Consider the following 13,400-nt stretch of genomic DNA (forward strand, 5'->3'; position numbering starts at 1 on the left):
AAAATTATTTGAGGCATATAGGAGAGTGGCTTGCTTTGTTTTTCAGACCCTAGCTGACAAGGCGTTTTATTTTGGCAGGCATTTTCTGGTTGGCTGAATTTGGGCTTTGAAATCTTGACGCACCATCGAATGTGGAATCATGTTAGGCACTGTTTCTCTAAAGAATGACCGCTTAAAGCAGTTAGATACCATAATACGTAAGACAGGCCAGGTCTGTCTTTGATCCTGTGGCGTATACAGTTGTGCTGGGGCTAAAGTTAGGTCTCTGTGAAAAGTACATAGCAGATCAGGTCTCTATACATAGAGTGGTAATGGGGACCAAAGATCAGACCATGTCCTTCTCCTTCTAAAAGAAGCATTTATAATAATTCTATCTTTCTCTTCAAAGAGAAACAGCAAATCAAAGTTAATTGAGAGTCCAAATACATTGTTATTTTCAAATAATTTTCGAAGTGCATGTAAAGATGTATTTCATGTACTCTTTGTTCTTTATCCATAAAGTTCTCTGTGTACTCTCAGCAATCCTTTGAAATTTGGAACCAATTTCACCTCCTGAAACAATTATTATATAGTACAGAAAACTGACTTCTTAAAAACACTTTATGATGATATTCTCACAAATACTGCACTGCAGTGTGGCATGGCTTCATTTCACTTATTGAGATTAGATTGAACTTTCTTTTAAATTTTGTTTTATTAAAAAGATACTCTTGGAGTAGTTTCCCATGAAAACCATTTATCAAGAAAAATAGATCAACTCAGCACCAGCTCCAGGTTCAAACACAAATACACACACACACACACACACACACACACACATAACTAAGGGAAAAAGGCAAAATGATTTATTGAAATACCTACTGATTTTGGCTAAACCTTTTATTTTTTTAAAGCGTGAATTCTTTCATCATGTGGTCTCTTAGATCTTTTTCTTTTAGGAAATTGGAATTCATAGAATCACAGAGATTTAAAGCTAGAGGGGAACTTGTAAGTCATTCAAGCTAACACCTTTAATTTTGAGATGCAGAAACTGAGCAGGGCTGGAGTAGGGTGTGGTAACTGGAATATCCTAGGTGCCAAATTGAAGGAGGCCCCCCTCAGCTGTCAATGGAGTGAGTACCTTCAATTGGTACCTTGGGCACCCCACTTGGCTTACCTAGTCATGATCCTGAAACTGAGCCCATGAAGGTTAAATGCTTTGTGCAAAGTCACCTGTCTCATTGATTCAGGGCTGTTTCTCTTATCCCAGCTTACCTCCTGAAGTTTGAAAATGTTTAAGGGAGAGGATTAGGTAGGCTTGTTTCCAAGTAGTCTTCTAAGTAAGAATATTTTTTTCATTTGTGGTAGTGCTGTTTCCTTCTATCAGCATCTCATGAATTGTTAATTACCTTCCACAAGGAATTTGATGAACCGACTTTAGAGAACCTGTCTGAACCTCAGCCTATTCCTTCCATGGACCTCCGCAAACTTGAATCAATTGTAGAGGATGCCACATCTGACCTTGGATATCATGGTACGTGTTTGCATTGGTTTTCACAAGGTTGCTCACAGCTGCTGCCCAGGTTGCTGTGGCTGACTTTGCAGTGGGCCTGTCTGGCCTCTGAGAGAAGCTCTGGGTATATGCAGTACCTGCTATCAGTTTGCCAGGGCTGGGCTATGACCAGGATGAAAAGTAGAGAAGCTAAGGATTTTTCTGTCCTCTCTATCTTCTTTGCAATAGTGAGGATGAGTTGGAAACTCACACCTGATAAGAGACCTCTTCTGGGTGGGTTAAACAATGTTGTCGTTAACCTGACTTTGGAATTGTGCAAACTCTGAATGCTCTGGAGCACTGTGTTTTCCCTGTTCTGTAAATGGTTCTCCCAACTGTCGTAAATTTAAATTGAAGAAATGAAGCCAGGCTTTGGAAAATCAACTATGCAGTTGTGCATTACCAGAAAATAAAAGTGCTCAGAGCAGGAATACAAAGGCAGGCCTGTAGGATGGCTGACTTTGCTAGAGGACTTCCTGATGCCTTTGCTACCTCAGACTACACAGCAAACGAGTACACTTCCAGCAAACCTCTATTTTCACTTGGGATAAGACTTTAATCAGTGGTCCACATGGAGCAGATACATCCAAATGGAGTAGGTACATCATAAGCTAACGGTTAAATGCATGGGTTTTGGAGTAAAAAAGTTGGCTCTATCAGAAAAGGCCCTGACAACATAATCTCTCTAGGTCTCTGCTTTCTTATCTATGAAATAAGAATAATAATGCCTTCTTTCAGGGTTGTTGTGAAGAGCAAATGAGATGTGGCATGTGGAGAGGTCTTAGTTCAGTGCCCAGCATACAGTAAGTGCTGAAGAAGGGGAAGCAGTTATGACACTTTGAGCAAAGAAGGGTTATCAATGTAAGTGTCTTCTCAGTATAGTTCACCAGTCTCCCCAGTGCCTAGAGCAAAGTTCCAGGAACATTCTAAGCACTCTATAATTCTTGACTGAATTAATGAGTGGATGAATACATGAATGAATGTTAGTCTGGACCTCTGAGAAGCAGATGCTAAGTCAGGACTACAATTGCAGTGTTACTTTTAGAGAAAATGCTTACATAAAAGAAAGTAAAGAAGAGCTAGAAAAAACCAGGGGAACCATTAGACCACTGATTAAAGTCTTATTCCAAGTGAAAAGAGAGGTTTGGTGGAGGTGAACTAGATTGCTCTGCAGTCAGAGGTAGCAAAGGCATCAGGAAGTCCTCTAGCAAAGTGAGCCATCCTACAGGCCTGCCTTTGTATTCCTACTGTGCTCCAGTAGTCGCCCATCAGGAGGCATCATAGCCTCTGAGAGAATGCAGAGATGGATTTCAGAGCACAGCAGCTGGGATCCTTGGCCAGTTGCACTCTGTGTTATTGGAGGTCTTCAAGTGCATCCTTATGGCTGCACAATGATATAAGAGCTCTCTTTGGCAGCAGTGTAGCTGTCTTCTCAAGTTGAGAATTAAGGTAGTGAACCTTGGGTTATCTTGTCTTCTTATCCCAGATTTGTACTTGAAGTCTTCTTGATAGAGCTGTTAGAGCCTGTGCTGCCTCCTTCAGCTGTATGGAGACAAGATTGGCATTAGCCAACTTTTGAAATGGTGCTATGGAAGCCATCTTGTAACAGACATTCTTGACAAACAAATATGTATTTCAGATGAATTTCTATCTTAGGCTTTTTATGATATTTAATATATTATTTGTTAGTTTCCAAAAGTAAAATTCAGAAGTATAGAAATATCCCATGGACTTCTATTTCTAAAAATAGAAATGTCAGAGACATTAGAACCAGAGCAACTCCATCTTGAGTAAGGGCTGAGTAAAATAAGGCTGAGACCTACTGGGCTGCATTCCCCGGAGGTTAAGGCATTCTTTGTCACAGGGTGAGACAGGAGGTCAGCACAAAATACAGGTCATAAAGACCTTGGTGATAAAACAGGTTGTAGTAAAGAAGCCAGCCAAAGCCCACCAAACCCAAGATGGCAATGAAAGTGACCTCTGATCATCCTCATTGCTCATTATATGTAAATTATAATGCATTAGCATGCTAAAAGACACTCCCACCAGCACCGTGACAATTTACAAATGCCACGACACATGGGAAGTTACTTTATGTGGTCTAAAAGTAGGAGGAATCCTCAGTTCCGGGAGTTTCCCACCCCTTTCCTGGAAAACTTGTGAATAATCCACCTGTTGTTTAGCATATAATCAAGAAACAACTATAAGTCTATTCAGTCGAGCAGCTCATGCCACTACTCTGCCCATGGAGTAATCATTCTTTTGTTTCTTTACTTTCTTAATAAACTTGCCTCCACTTTTCTCTGTGAACTTGCCCTGAATTCTTTCTTGTGCGAGGTCTGAATTGGACCCTTTTCCAGTGACAGAAAGCTGAGAAAGTTAGGCAGTATGTAACTCCCGATACCTGTGGCTTGTGCTCTGCTGGAGGACAGAGCCATCACTATTTATGCATAGGAAGCCCCAGGGCAGGATATTGAATGGGTGGTCTAGGACCAAAAAGTCTGAGCTTCCTCCTGATTTCAAATAGGAAAAGTATTTAATACTTCATTTCATAGATGAGAATCCAAAGACATTGAATGTCTTGCTTAAGGACTGCAGAGTTCCTGCTTTCTATCTAGTACACCACCCTTTCCATTTCCCCCAAAGGATGTGTTTCTGGTGGTGGTGGGTAGAAGCAATCGACTTGTAAGAAACAGAAAAACATATCAAAGAAATTGGACTTTCGAAAGGCAGAGTCTTTGTCATGTGTCTCTTTGCTAATTTTTGTGAACTGTAGTAGCCAAATTACTCCCAAGCTAGTCTTGACCACAGGTTCCGGCTACTATGGGAAACTCAAGCTATGTCCTTCTTACCTCTCATTTTGTCCTTTGTCATGGAGATTTCAGTATGGTAGACAGTGTGTTGATTTACCAGCCAAAGTGGAAATCGTCAAATCTACTTCTTTGACCACTTTGTTCATATTGTAATGTAAAGACTACTTAGGACTCTATGATAAACTATCAGATTAGAAAAAATACATAATAGTTTTAGGTGGATCAGATGCCTTGTAAAATACTTTAAACATTTCTGTTATTTTTTCCTGTCTGTAAATTCATACTTTCTAAATGCTATTCTTTCTTAATATTAAATTCAAAAAATAAACTTAGAACTATGAAAATATAACTTTGGTAAGCATTTAGGTTGATTCTATGTCTTTGCTATTGTGCATAGTGCTATAATGAACCTAAAACAAAAGTAAAAAAAGAAGAAAAAAAAGAAAATGCAAGCTTTGGGTTTGACAAATCATTAGAAAGGTGGGCAACTACCAGAAAATTAGTGATCACAGAGATTAATTGAGGTTTTGAAACATGAGACTTAATTTGTTGATGAACTCTGAAGTGGTTAATTATTTTTTCAATGCTTTTTGCCTTTTAGAAGATTAGACTGCAAACTTTCAGCACCCAAAGGAAGTTTTTATTAGTTTATTTTTTATTTGGCATGTATATGTAAAATAAAATTACACAGTCATTCTTTCAAAGCTCCTACACCAAATGTTTAATTAGTCTTTGATGTTGACTTGGAAAATTCCCTCTGGCATATGAGGAGTTAGTTGCAGGGAAAAAAAAGACAGGATAAGACTTATTATTTACATTTGATATGCATTAGTTGACTATGCATATGATTTAATCTAGCAAAAGTCATGGGTAACCATTATAATCAATTGAGAAAGTACAACTGGAATGTTAAAGAAATTATCCCCATTTAACTTCTTATATGTAATGCTAATGATTTCTTGCCCATTAATTTTTGCCAGGAACTTCCTTGTACTCTAGCCATTTTATTTTATTTTATTTTATTTATATTATTTTATTTTATTTTATTTTATTTTATTTTATGTTTTAGCAACTCACAGCTGACTTTCAGAGCAGTGTTTTTTCCAAAGCTGGAATAGCCTGAGACTCTTGATCGTGGGTCTACCAGGAGCATGACTCCCTACCCCACCAGTCAGATGTAGAGAATGCAGTGAAGTAGGCCTTGGCTGCTTACCCACATCCTGACCAGCTGTCACCTCTTCATTTCCTGTTCAGCCACTCTTTAAGCAAGCACTGAGCCCAGTGCTCAGAGATAGCTCTGACCTCTAGGAGGTTGTGCTTTGCTTGCCTGTAGGAACCCCACATGCTCTTTGCAGTTCTGGGCTGTTCTATGACTTATGATGTCACCTCTTCTTTTTAAAAGTTCAAGTGGAAATAAAGTGATTTGAACTTTGTTAATTAAACATGATATGTTTTTATTGTTTTAATTTTAAAAAGAAAACCTCTACTCACTCAGTAATTTCACTTTTAGATAGTTATCTGAAAATGTGTCTACAAGACCTGTACACAAATGTTTCTAGCAGTTTTATTCATAAGTACTCAAAATTAAAGCAAGTCAAGTGTCCGTCAACAGGTGAATGGATAAGCAAATGTGTAGTTTGTCGATGGAATATATACTACTTGACACTGAAAAGGAACACACACCAATATATACAACAATATAGATAAATACTTTTAAAATTATGAGAAGTGAAAGAAGTCTTACATAAAAGACAGAATGATTCCATTTCTGTGAAGTTCCGGAACCAGAAGTACTTATCTATAGTGATGGAAATTAGGCCAGTTGCTGCCTGGGGGTGGTGGTGGTGGGAGTTGACTCCAAAAGGGCATAAGGAAACCTTTTTTTGTGATAGAAAAGTTTGTAAGTTTGCTGTCTTGATTGTGGTGCTGGCTACGCAGATGGGTATATTTGTCAAAACTCACTGGACTCTATACTTTAAATTAGTGCATTTTATTATATATAAATTATACCTAAATAAAATTGATAAATTTAAAAAATTGTTAAAATATTCAGAAGAAACAATGTAATGCTTAACTGTCTATGTGTTAGCTAATGAATGGCCAAGAAAGATGCGAGTAAAGTCATGGAGATAGAAAGCAATTGGGAAGATCTCTGGGTATCACCTGGGACACAGAGTCCTTAATCCAGAGGGTGATCATGGGGTTTGAGATTTTCTTCTAACATCAGCTGAACAACATTGTCTTCCACAATGAGTGTTAACAAAGCTTTGGGGTCCTGTCTCGGGAGGAAAGTTGGCTATTTGGAGATAAGGGACAGGGATCTTTTAGCTCCTCTCTCTTCCGTCTATATAGTTGGGGGTGGAGGTGCACACATCTGAGTAGCAGAGAGCCCTACCAGCAGATCTAAAAGGACCTAGTGTCCACTAAAGCCACTGGAGCTTAATACAACAAAAGGTAGTAGCTCAGACTCCAATGCCCAGTCCAATGTCTCCAGCTGGTGGAGCTGCCTGGCTCTTTAGCTCTCAGAAAAGAAGACCAAACAAATACCAGGGGTTACTTCCACATTCCTAGATCTTCCATCACTTCCAGAACTTTAGATGTCTTCAAGACTTGATTTATAAACATAAATTGATGGTGGTTTTATTTCATAATTGTCCCTTATTCCACTGAGTTATATTTGCATTTCATAATAGTGTTTCCACCTGACTCTAATACTTGCTCTCAGGAATAAAGATGCCTGCAGTTCTCACTAATTTCTGAGTTCTACAGGGTAATTAGAATGAATCTAATACTGAATGAAGATGTGCTGATTCTCCACCCTGAGGCATATTTAATAATTTAGAGTGTTCCTTCTATATGACAAGTCTCTAACTAAAATTTCAAAGATGATATCCAATTTGAAAAGTTAAGCTGGATGCTGACTAACACCTGCCCAACAAGCCACTTTGACATGGCATCCTAAGCAAATGTAATATAAATAGGGTATAGCAACAAATGTAATAGAGTAAAACCTTTTATAATGGGTGTTTCAGACAGTGCTCTGCACATACACAGTATGGTTTTCCTTTAGTTGATAAATTTATTTTCCATGCATGCAGGTTTCACAGTTGTGCTCAGGGCTTATGTGCTTACCACTTGGAGAACATTGTTATGATGCCCAAAGAAAGCTAAGCTGCCATATGAAAGGGAATCTTTCAGATCTGCATTTGAGTCCTGACTTTCCCATGTGATAGCACTGTGATTTTAAGGAACATAATTTCTGTGATCTGCAGTTTTTACATTTATTTTTTAATCAGTAAAATGCAGTTAGTAATACCAATCTGAAAACTTCACTGTGAGTATTGAGATAACATGTGTTAGATATAACTCATTTGTTAACATACAGTGACATACATGTCTGTTACTGTGTTTGGCTCAATCAGTGACAGGAGCTATTACTACCAAGTCAGATATAGAATACTTAGATGCTGCTAATCAACTCCTGTCTACTTGTTAGAAGCAAACTTATCTTCTAAGACCCAGCTCAAAGACGTCCTCCTTGATGCGACATCAGAAGATGTCTCCTACCAGGACTCCTTGACTAATCTCCCTGATCCTTTTTCGTCTTTCTTAGAACATATCCTATGCTGCTTTACAGTACTGAGGTTGTGAACCTGATTCCTGCCCTAGCATAGGTTGAAAAACTGGGATGTCTTTGTTAACAAGTCTTCGAAAAGCACTATAAAAAGAATAGTAAGTAGTTATATTGTAAAAATTACAGACATAGGATGAACAACAACATACAAAAAAACCTATTCAAATATCACTCAAATGAATACAGTCATGTACTGCTTAATGACAGGAATATATTCTGAGAAAGTGTTATTAGGCAATTTCATCCTTAAGCAAACATCAGAGAGTATACTTGCACATACCTAGATGACATAGCGTAATGCACATCTAGGCTCTGTGGTATAGCTGGTTGCTCCTGCACTACAAACCTGTACAGCATATTACTGCCCTGAATATTGCAGGCAATTGTAACACGGTGGTAAGTATTTGTATATCTAAACATAGAAAATAGACAGTAAAAACACAGTATAAAAGATGGTACACCTGTATAGGACACTTATCATGAATGGAGCTTGCAGGACTGGAAGTTGCCATGGGTGAGTCAGTGAGTGAGTGGTGAGTGAATGTGAAGGTCTAGGACATTCACTACTGTTTACTACTGTAGACTTTATATATAAGCACTGTATATATAACACTTAGGCTATACTAAATTTCTTTTTAAAGTATTTTTCTTCAACAATAAATTAACCTTAGCTTACTGTAACTTTTTTACTTTATAAAATTTAATTTTAAAAACTTTTTGATTCTTTTATAATAACACTCAGCTGAAAACACAAACACATTGTACAGCTGTACAAGAATATTTTCTTTTTTATATCATTCTATAAGCTATTTTCTACTTTTAACATTAATTTTTTTAACTTTTGAATTTTTTGTTAAAAATGAAGTCACCAACACACATACTAGCCTAGGCCTTTGGCCTTTCACCTCCGTATCTCGTCCCACTGGGAGATCTCCATGGGCAATAACATGCAGGGAGCTGTCACCTCCTATGATAACAATGCCTTCCTCTGGAGTATCTCCTGAAGGTTTTACAGTTAACATTTTTTAAATAAGTAGAAGGAGTATACTATAAAATAATGATAATAGTGTAGTATAGTAAATAAAGTAGTAACATAAGTATTTATTATGATTACATTGTACATACTTGTAGGCACTATACTTTCATATGACTGATAGTGCAGTATGTGTGTTTACACTGCATCACTAGGTGATACGAATTTTTTAGTTTAATTATCTTATGGGACCACCACTCTATATGTGGTTCATTGTTGACTGAGATGTCATTATGCAGTACATGACTGTACTTGCACTTTAAGATTGTTATGACTTGAATGTCTGCTCTCAAAAACTCAGTTGTTGGCAATTATTAAGAGGTGGGGTCATTAAGAGGCAATCAGCTCATGAGGACTCCCTCCTTATGAATGGGATTAAGTGCCCTTATCAAAGGGCTTGATGGAGTGAGTTCATCCCTCTTGCTCTTCCACCTTCCACCATGTGAGGACACAGTGTTCCTTCACTCCAGAGGATCGAGCAATGACACGCCATGTTGGAAGCAGAGGGCAGCCCTTACCACACAACCAAACCTACTGTTGCCTTGATCTTGGACTTCCCAGCCTCCAGGACTGTGAGAAATAAATTTCTGTTCTGTATAAATTACCCAGTTCATGGTATTTTGTTATAATAGCGCAGACAGGCTAAGAAAAAGATAGAACTTGTACTGACAGTTTCCTATGCAGATTTCAAGGAGAGCTTTATCAGAAAAATATGAGCTGGAAGTACAGAGTTGCACAACTCATAGTCATGACAAGGACACTTAGTCTGTATGCATGTGAGGAGTTTAAATAATTGTATTTCATGAAATTTCAGAGTTGGAAAAAAGCAGTAGCTCTAAATATTTTATATAATATGAGAATGTAAATTTAAATTTGTTACTAAATTAACATATATATATTTTTAATTTATTTATTATTATTATACTTTAAGTTGTAGGGTACATGTGCATAACGTGCAGGTTTGTTACATATGTATACTTGTGCCATGTTGGTGTGCTGCACCCATCAACTCATCATTTACATCAGGTATAACTCCCAATGCAATCCCTCCCCCCTCCCCCTCCCCATGATAGGCCCCTGTGTGTGATGTTCCCCTTCCTGAGTCCAAGTGATCTTATTGTTCAGTTCCCACCTATGAGTGAGAACATGCGGTGTTTGGTTTTCTCTTCTTGTGATAGTTTGCTAAGAATGATGGTTTCCAGCTTCATCCATGTCCCTACAAAGGACGCAAACTCATCCTTTTTTATGGCTGCATAGTATTCCATGGTGTGTATGTGCCACATTTTCTTAATCCAATCTGTCACTGATGGACATTTGGGTTGATTCCAAGTCTTTGCTATTGTGAATAGTGCCGCAATAAACATACGTGTGCATGTGTCTTTATAGCAGCATAATTTATAATCCTTTGGGTATATACCCAGTAATGGGATGGCTGGGTCATATGGTACATCTAGTTCTAGATCCTTGAGGAATCGCCATACTGTTTTCCATAATGGTTGAACTAGTTTACAATCCCACCAACAGTGTAAAAGTGTTCCTATTTCTCCACATCCTCTCCAGCACCTGTTGTTTCCTGACTTTTTAATGATCGCCATTCTAACTGGTGTGAGATGGTATCTCATTGTGGTTTTGATTTGCATTTCTCTGATGGCCAGTGATGATGAGCATTTTTTCATGTGTCTGTTGGCTGTATGAATGTCTTCTTTTGAGAAATGTCTGTTCATATCCTTTGCCCACTTTTTGATGGGGTTGTTTGTTTTTTTCTTGTAAATTTGTTTGAGTTCTTTGTAGGTTCTGGATATTAGCCCTTTGTCAGATGAGTAGACTGCAAAAATTTTCTCCCATTCTGTAGGTTGCCTGTTCACTCTGATGGTAGTTTCTTTTGCTGTGCAGAAGCTCTTTAATTTAATGAGATCCCATTTGTCAATTTTGGCTTTTGCTGCTGTTGCTTTTGGTGTTTTAGACATGAAGTCTTTGCCCATGCCTATGTCCTGAATAGTACTACCTAGGTTTTCCTCTAGGATTTTTATGGTATTAGGTCTAAGATTTAAGTCTCTAATCCATCTTGAATTAATTTTCATATAAGGAGTAAGGAAAGGATCCAGTTTCAGCTTTCTACTTATGGCTAGCCAATTTTCCCAGCACCATTTATTCAATAGGGAATCCTTTCCCCATTTCTTGTTTCTCTCAGGTTTGTCAAAGATCAGATGGCTGTAGATGTGTGGTATTATTTCTGAGGACTCTGTTCTGTTCCATTGGTCTATATCTCTGTTTTGGTACCAGTACCATGCTGTTTTGGTTACTGTAGCCTTGTAGTATAGTTTGAAGTCAGGTAGCATGATGCCTCCAGCTTTGTTCTTTTGACTTAGGATTGTCTTGGAGATGCGGGCTCTTTTTTGGTTCCATATGAACTTTAAAGCAGTTTTTTCCAATTCTGTGAAGAAACTCGTTGGTAGCTTGATGGGGATGGCATTGAATCTATAAATTACCTTGGGCAGTATGGCCATTTTCACGATATTGATTCTTCCTATCCATGAGCATGGTATGTTCTTCCATTTGTTTGTGTCCTCTTTTATTTCACTGAGCAGTGGTTTGTAGTTCTCCTTGAAGAGGTCCTTTACATCCCTTGTAAGTTGGATTCCTAGGTATTTTATTCTCTTTGAAGCAATTGTGAATGGAAGTTCATTCCTGATTTGGCTCTCTGTTTGTCTGTTACTGATGTATAAGAATGCTTGTGATTTTTGCACATTAATTTTGTATCCTGAGACTTTGCTGAAGTTGCTTATCAGCTTAAGGAGATTTTGGGCTGAGACAATGGGGTTTTCTAAATATACAATCATGTCATCTGCAAACAGGGACAGTTTGACTTCTTCTTTTCCTAACTGAATACCCTTGATTTCTTTCTCTTGCCTAATTGCCCTAGCCAGAACTTCCAACACTATGTTGAATAGGAGTGGTGAGAGAGGGCATCCCTGTCTTGTGCCAGTTTTCAAAGGGAATTTTTCCAGCTTTTGCCCATTCAGTATGATATTGGCTGTGGGTTTGTCATAAATAGCTCTTATTATTTTGAGGTACGTTCCATCAATACCGAATTTATTGAGCGTTTTTAGCATGAAGGGCTGTTGAATTTTGTCAAAAGCCTTTTCTGCATCTATTGAGATAATCATGTGGTTCTTGTCTTTGGTTCTGTTTATATGCTGGATTATGTTTATTGATTTGCGAATGTTGAACCAGCCTTGCATCCCAGGGATGAATCCCACTTGATCATGGTGGATAAGCTTTTTGATGTGTTGCTGAATCCGGTTTGCCAGTATTTTATTGAGGATTTTTGCATCGATGTTCATCAGGGATATTGGTCTAAAATTCTCTTTTTTTGTTGTGTCTCTGCCAGGCTTTGGTATCAGGATGATGTTGGCCTCATAAAATGAGTTAGGGAGAATTCCCTCTTTTTCTATTGATTGGAATAGTTTCAGAAGGAATGGTACCAACTCTTCCTTGTACCTCTGGTAGAATTCAGCTGTGAATCCATCTGGTCCTGGACTTTTTTTGGTTGGTAGGCTATTAATTGTTGCCTCAATTTCAGAGCCTGCTATTGGTCTATTCAGGGATTCAACTTCTTCCTGGTTTAGTCTTGGAAGAGTGTAAGTGTCCAGGAAATTATCCATTTCTTCTAGATTTTCCAGTTTATTTGCGTAGAGGTGTTTATAGTATTCTCTGATGGTAGTTTGTATTTCTGTGGGGTCGGTGGTGATATCCCCTTTATCATTTTTAATTGCGTCGATTTGATTCTTCTCTCTTTTCTTCTTTATTAGTCTTGCTAGTGGTCTGTCAATTTTGTTGATCTTTTCAAAAAACCAACTCCTGGATTCATTGATTTTTTGGAGAGTTTTTTGTGTCTCTATCTCCTTCAGTTCTGCTCTGATCTTAGTTATTTCTTGCCTTCTGCTAGCTTTCGAATGTGTTTGCTCTTGCTTCTCTAGTTCTTTTAATTGTGATGTTAGCGTGTCAATTTTAGATCTTTCCTGCTTTCTCTTGTGGGCATTTAGTGCTATAAATTTCCCTCTACACACTGCTTTAAATGTGTCCCAGAGATTCTGGTATGTTGTATCTTTGTTCTCATTGGTTTCAAAGAACATCTTTATTTCTGCCTTCATTTCGTTATGTACCCAGTAGTCATTCAGGAGCAGGTTGTTCAGTTTCCATGTAGTTGAGCGGTTTTGATTTAGTTTCTTAGTCCTGAGTTCTAGTTTGATTGCACTGTGGTCTGAGAGACAGTTTGTTATAATTTCTGTTCTTGTACATTTGCTGAGGAGTGCTTTACTTCCAATTACGTGGTCGATTTTGGAGTAAGTACGATCTGGTGCTGAGAAGAATGTATATTCTGTTGAT

The 13,400-nt window shown here is 38.0% G+C and overlaps 1 protein-coding gene across 28 annotated transcripts in view; it reads left to right on the plus strand.

Moving 5' to 3' along the window:
• The window catches only part of NEK11 (NIMA related kinase 11), a 310,863-nt gene that overhangs the window by 128,727 nt on the left and 168,736 nt on the right, over positions 1-13,400 (plus strand). For all 28 annotated transcript variants that reach the window (XM_077991454.1, XM_077991457.1, XM_077991458.1 and 25 more), the window contains one exon: positions 1,399-1,513. In XM_077991454.1, coding sequence (XP_077847580.1) covers positions 1,399-1,513 — 115 coding nt within the window. The remainder of the gene's footprint in view (positions 1-1,398; positions 1,514-13,400) is intronic.

Source organism: Macaca mulatta, chromosome 2 (genome assembly GCF_049350105.2).
Source record: "Macaca mulatta isolate MMU2019108-1 chromosome 2, T2T-MMU8v2.0, whole genome shotgun sequence".
NCBI lineage: Eukaryota > Metazoa > Chordata > Mammalia > Primates > Cercopithecidae > Macaca > Macaca mulatta.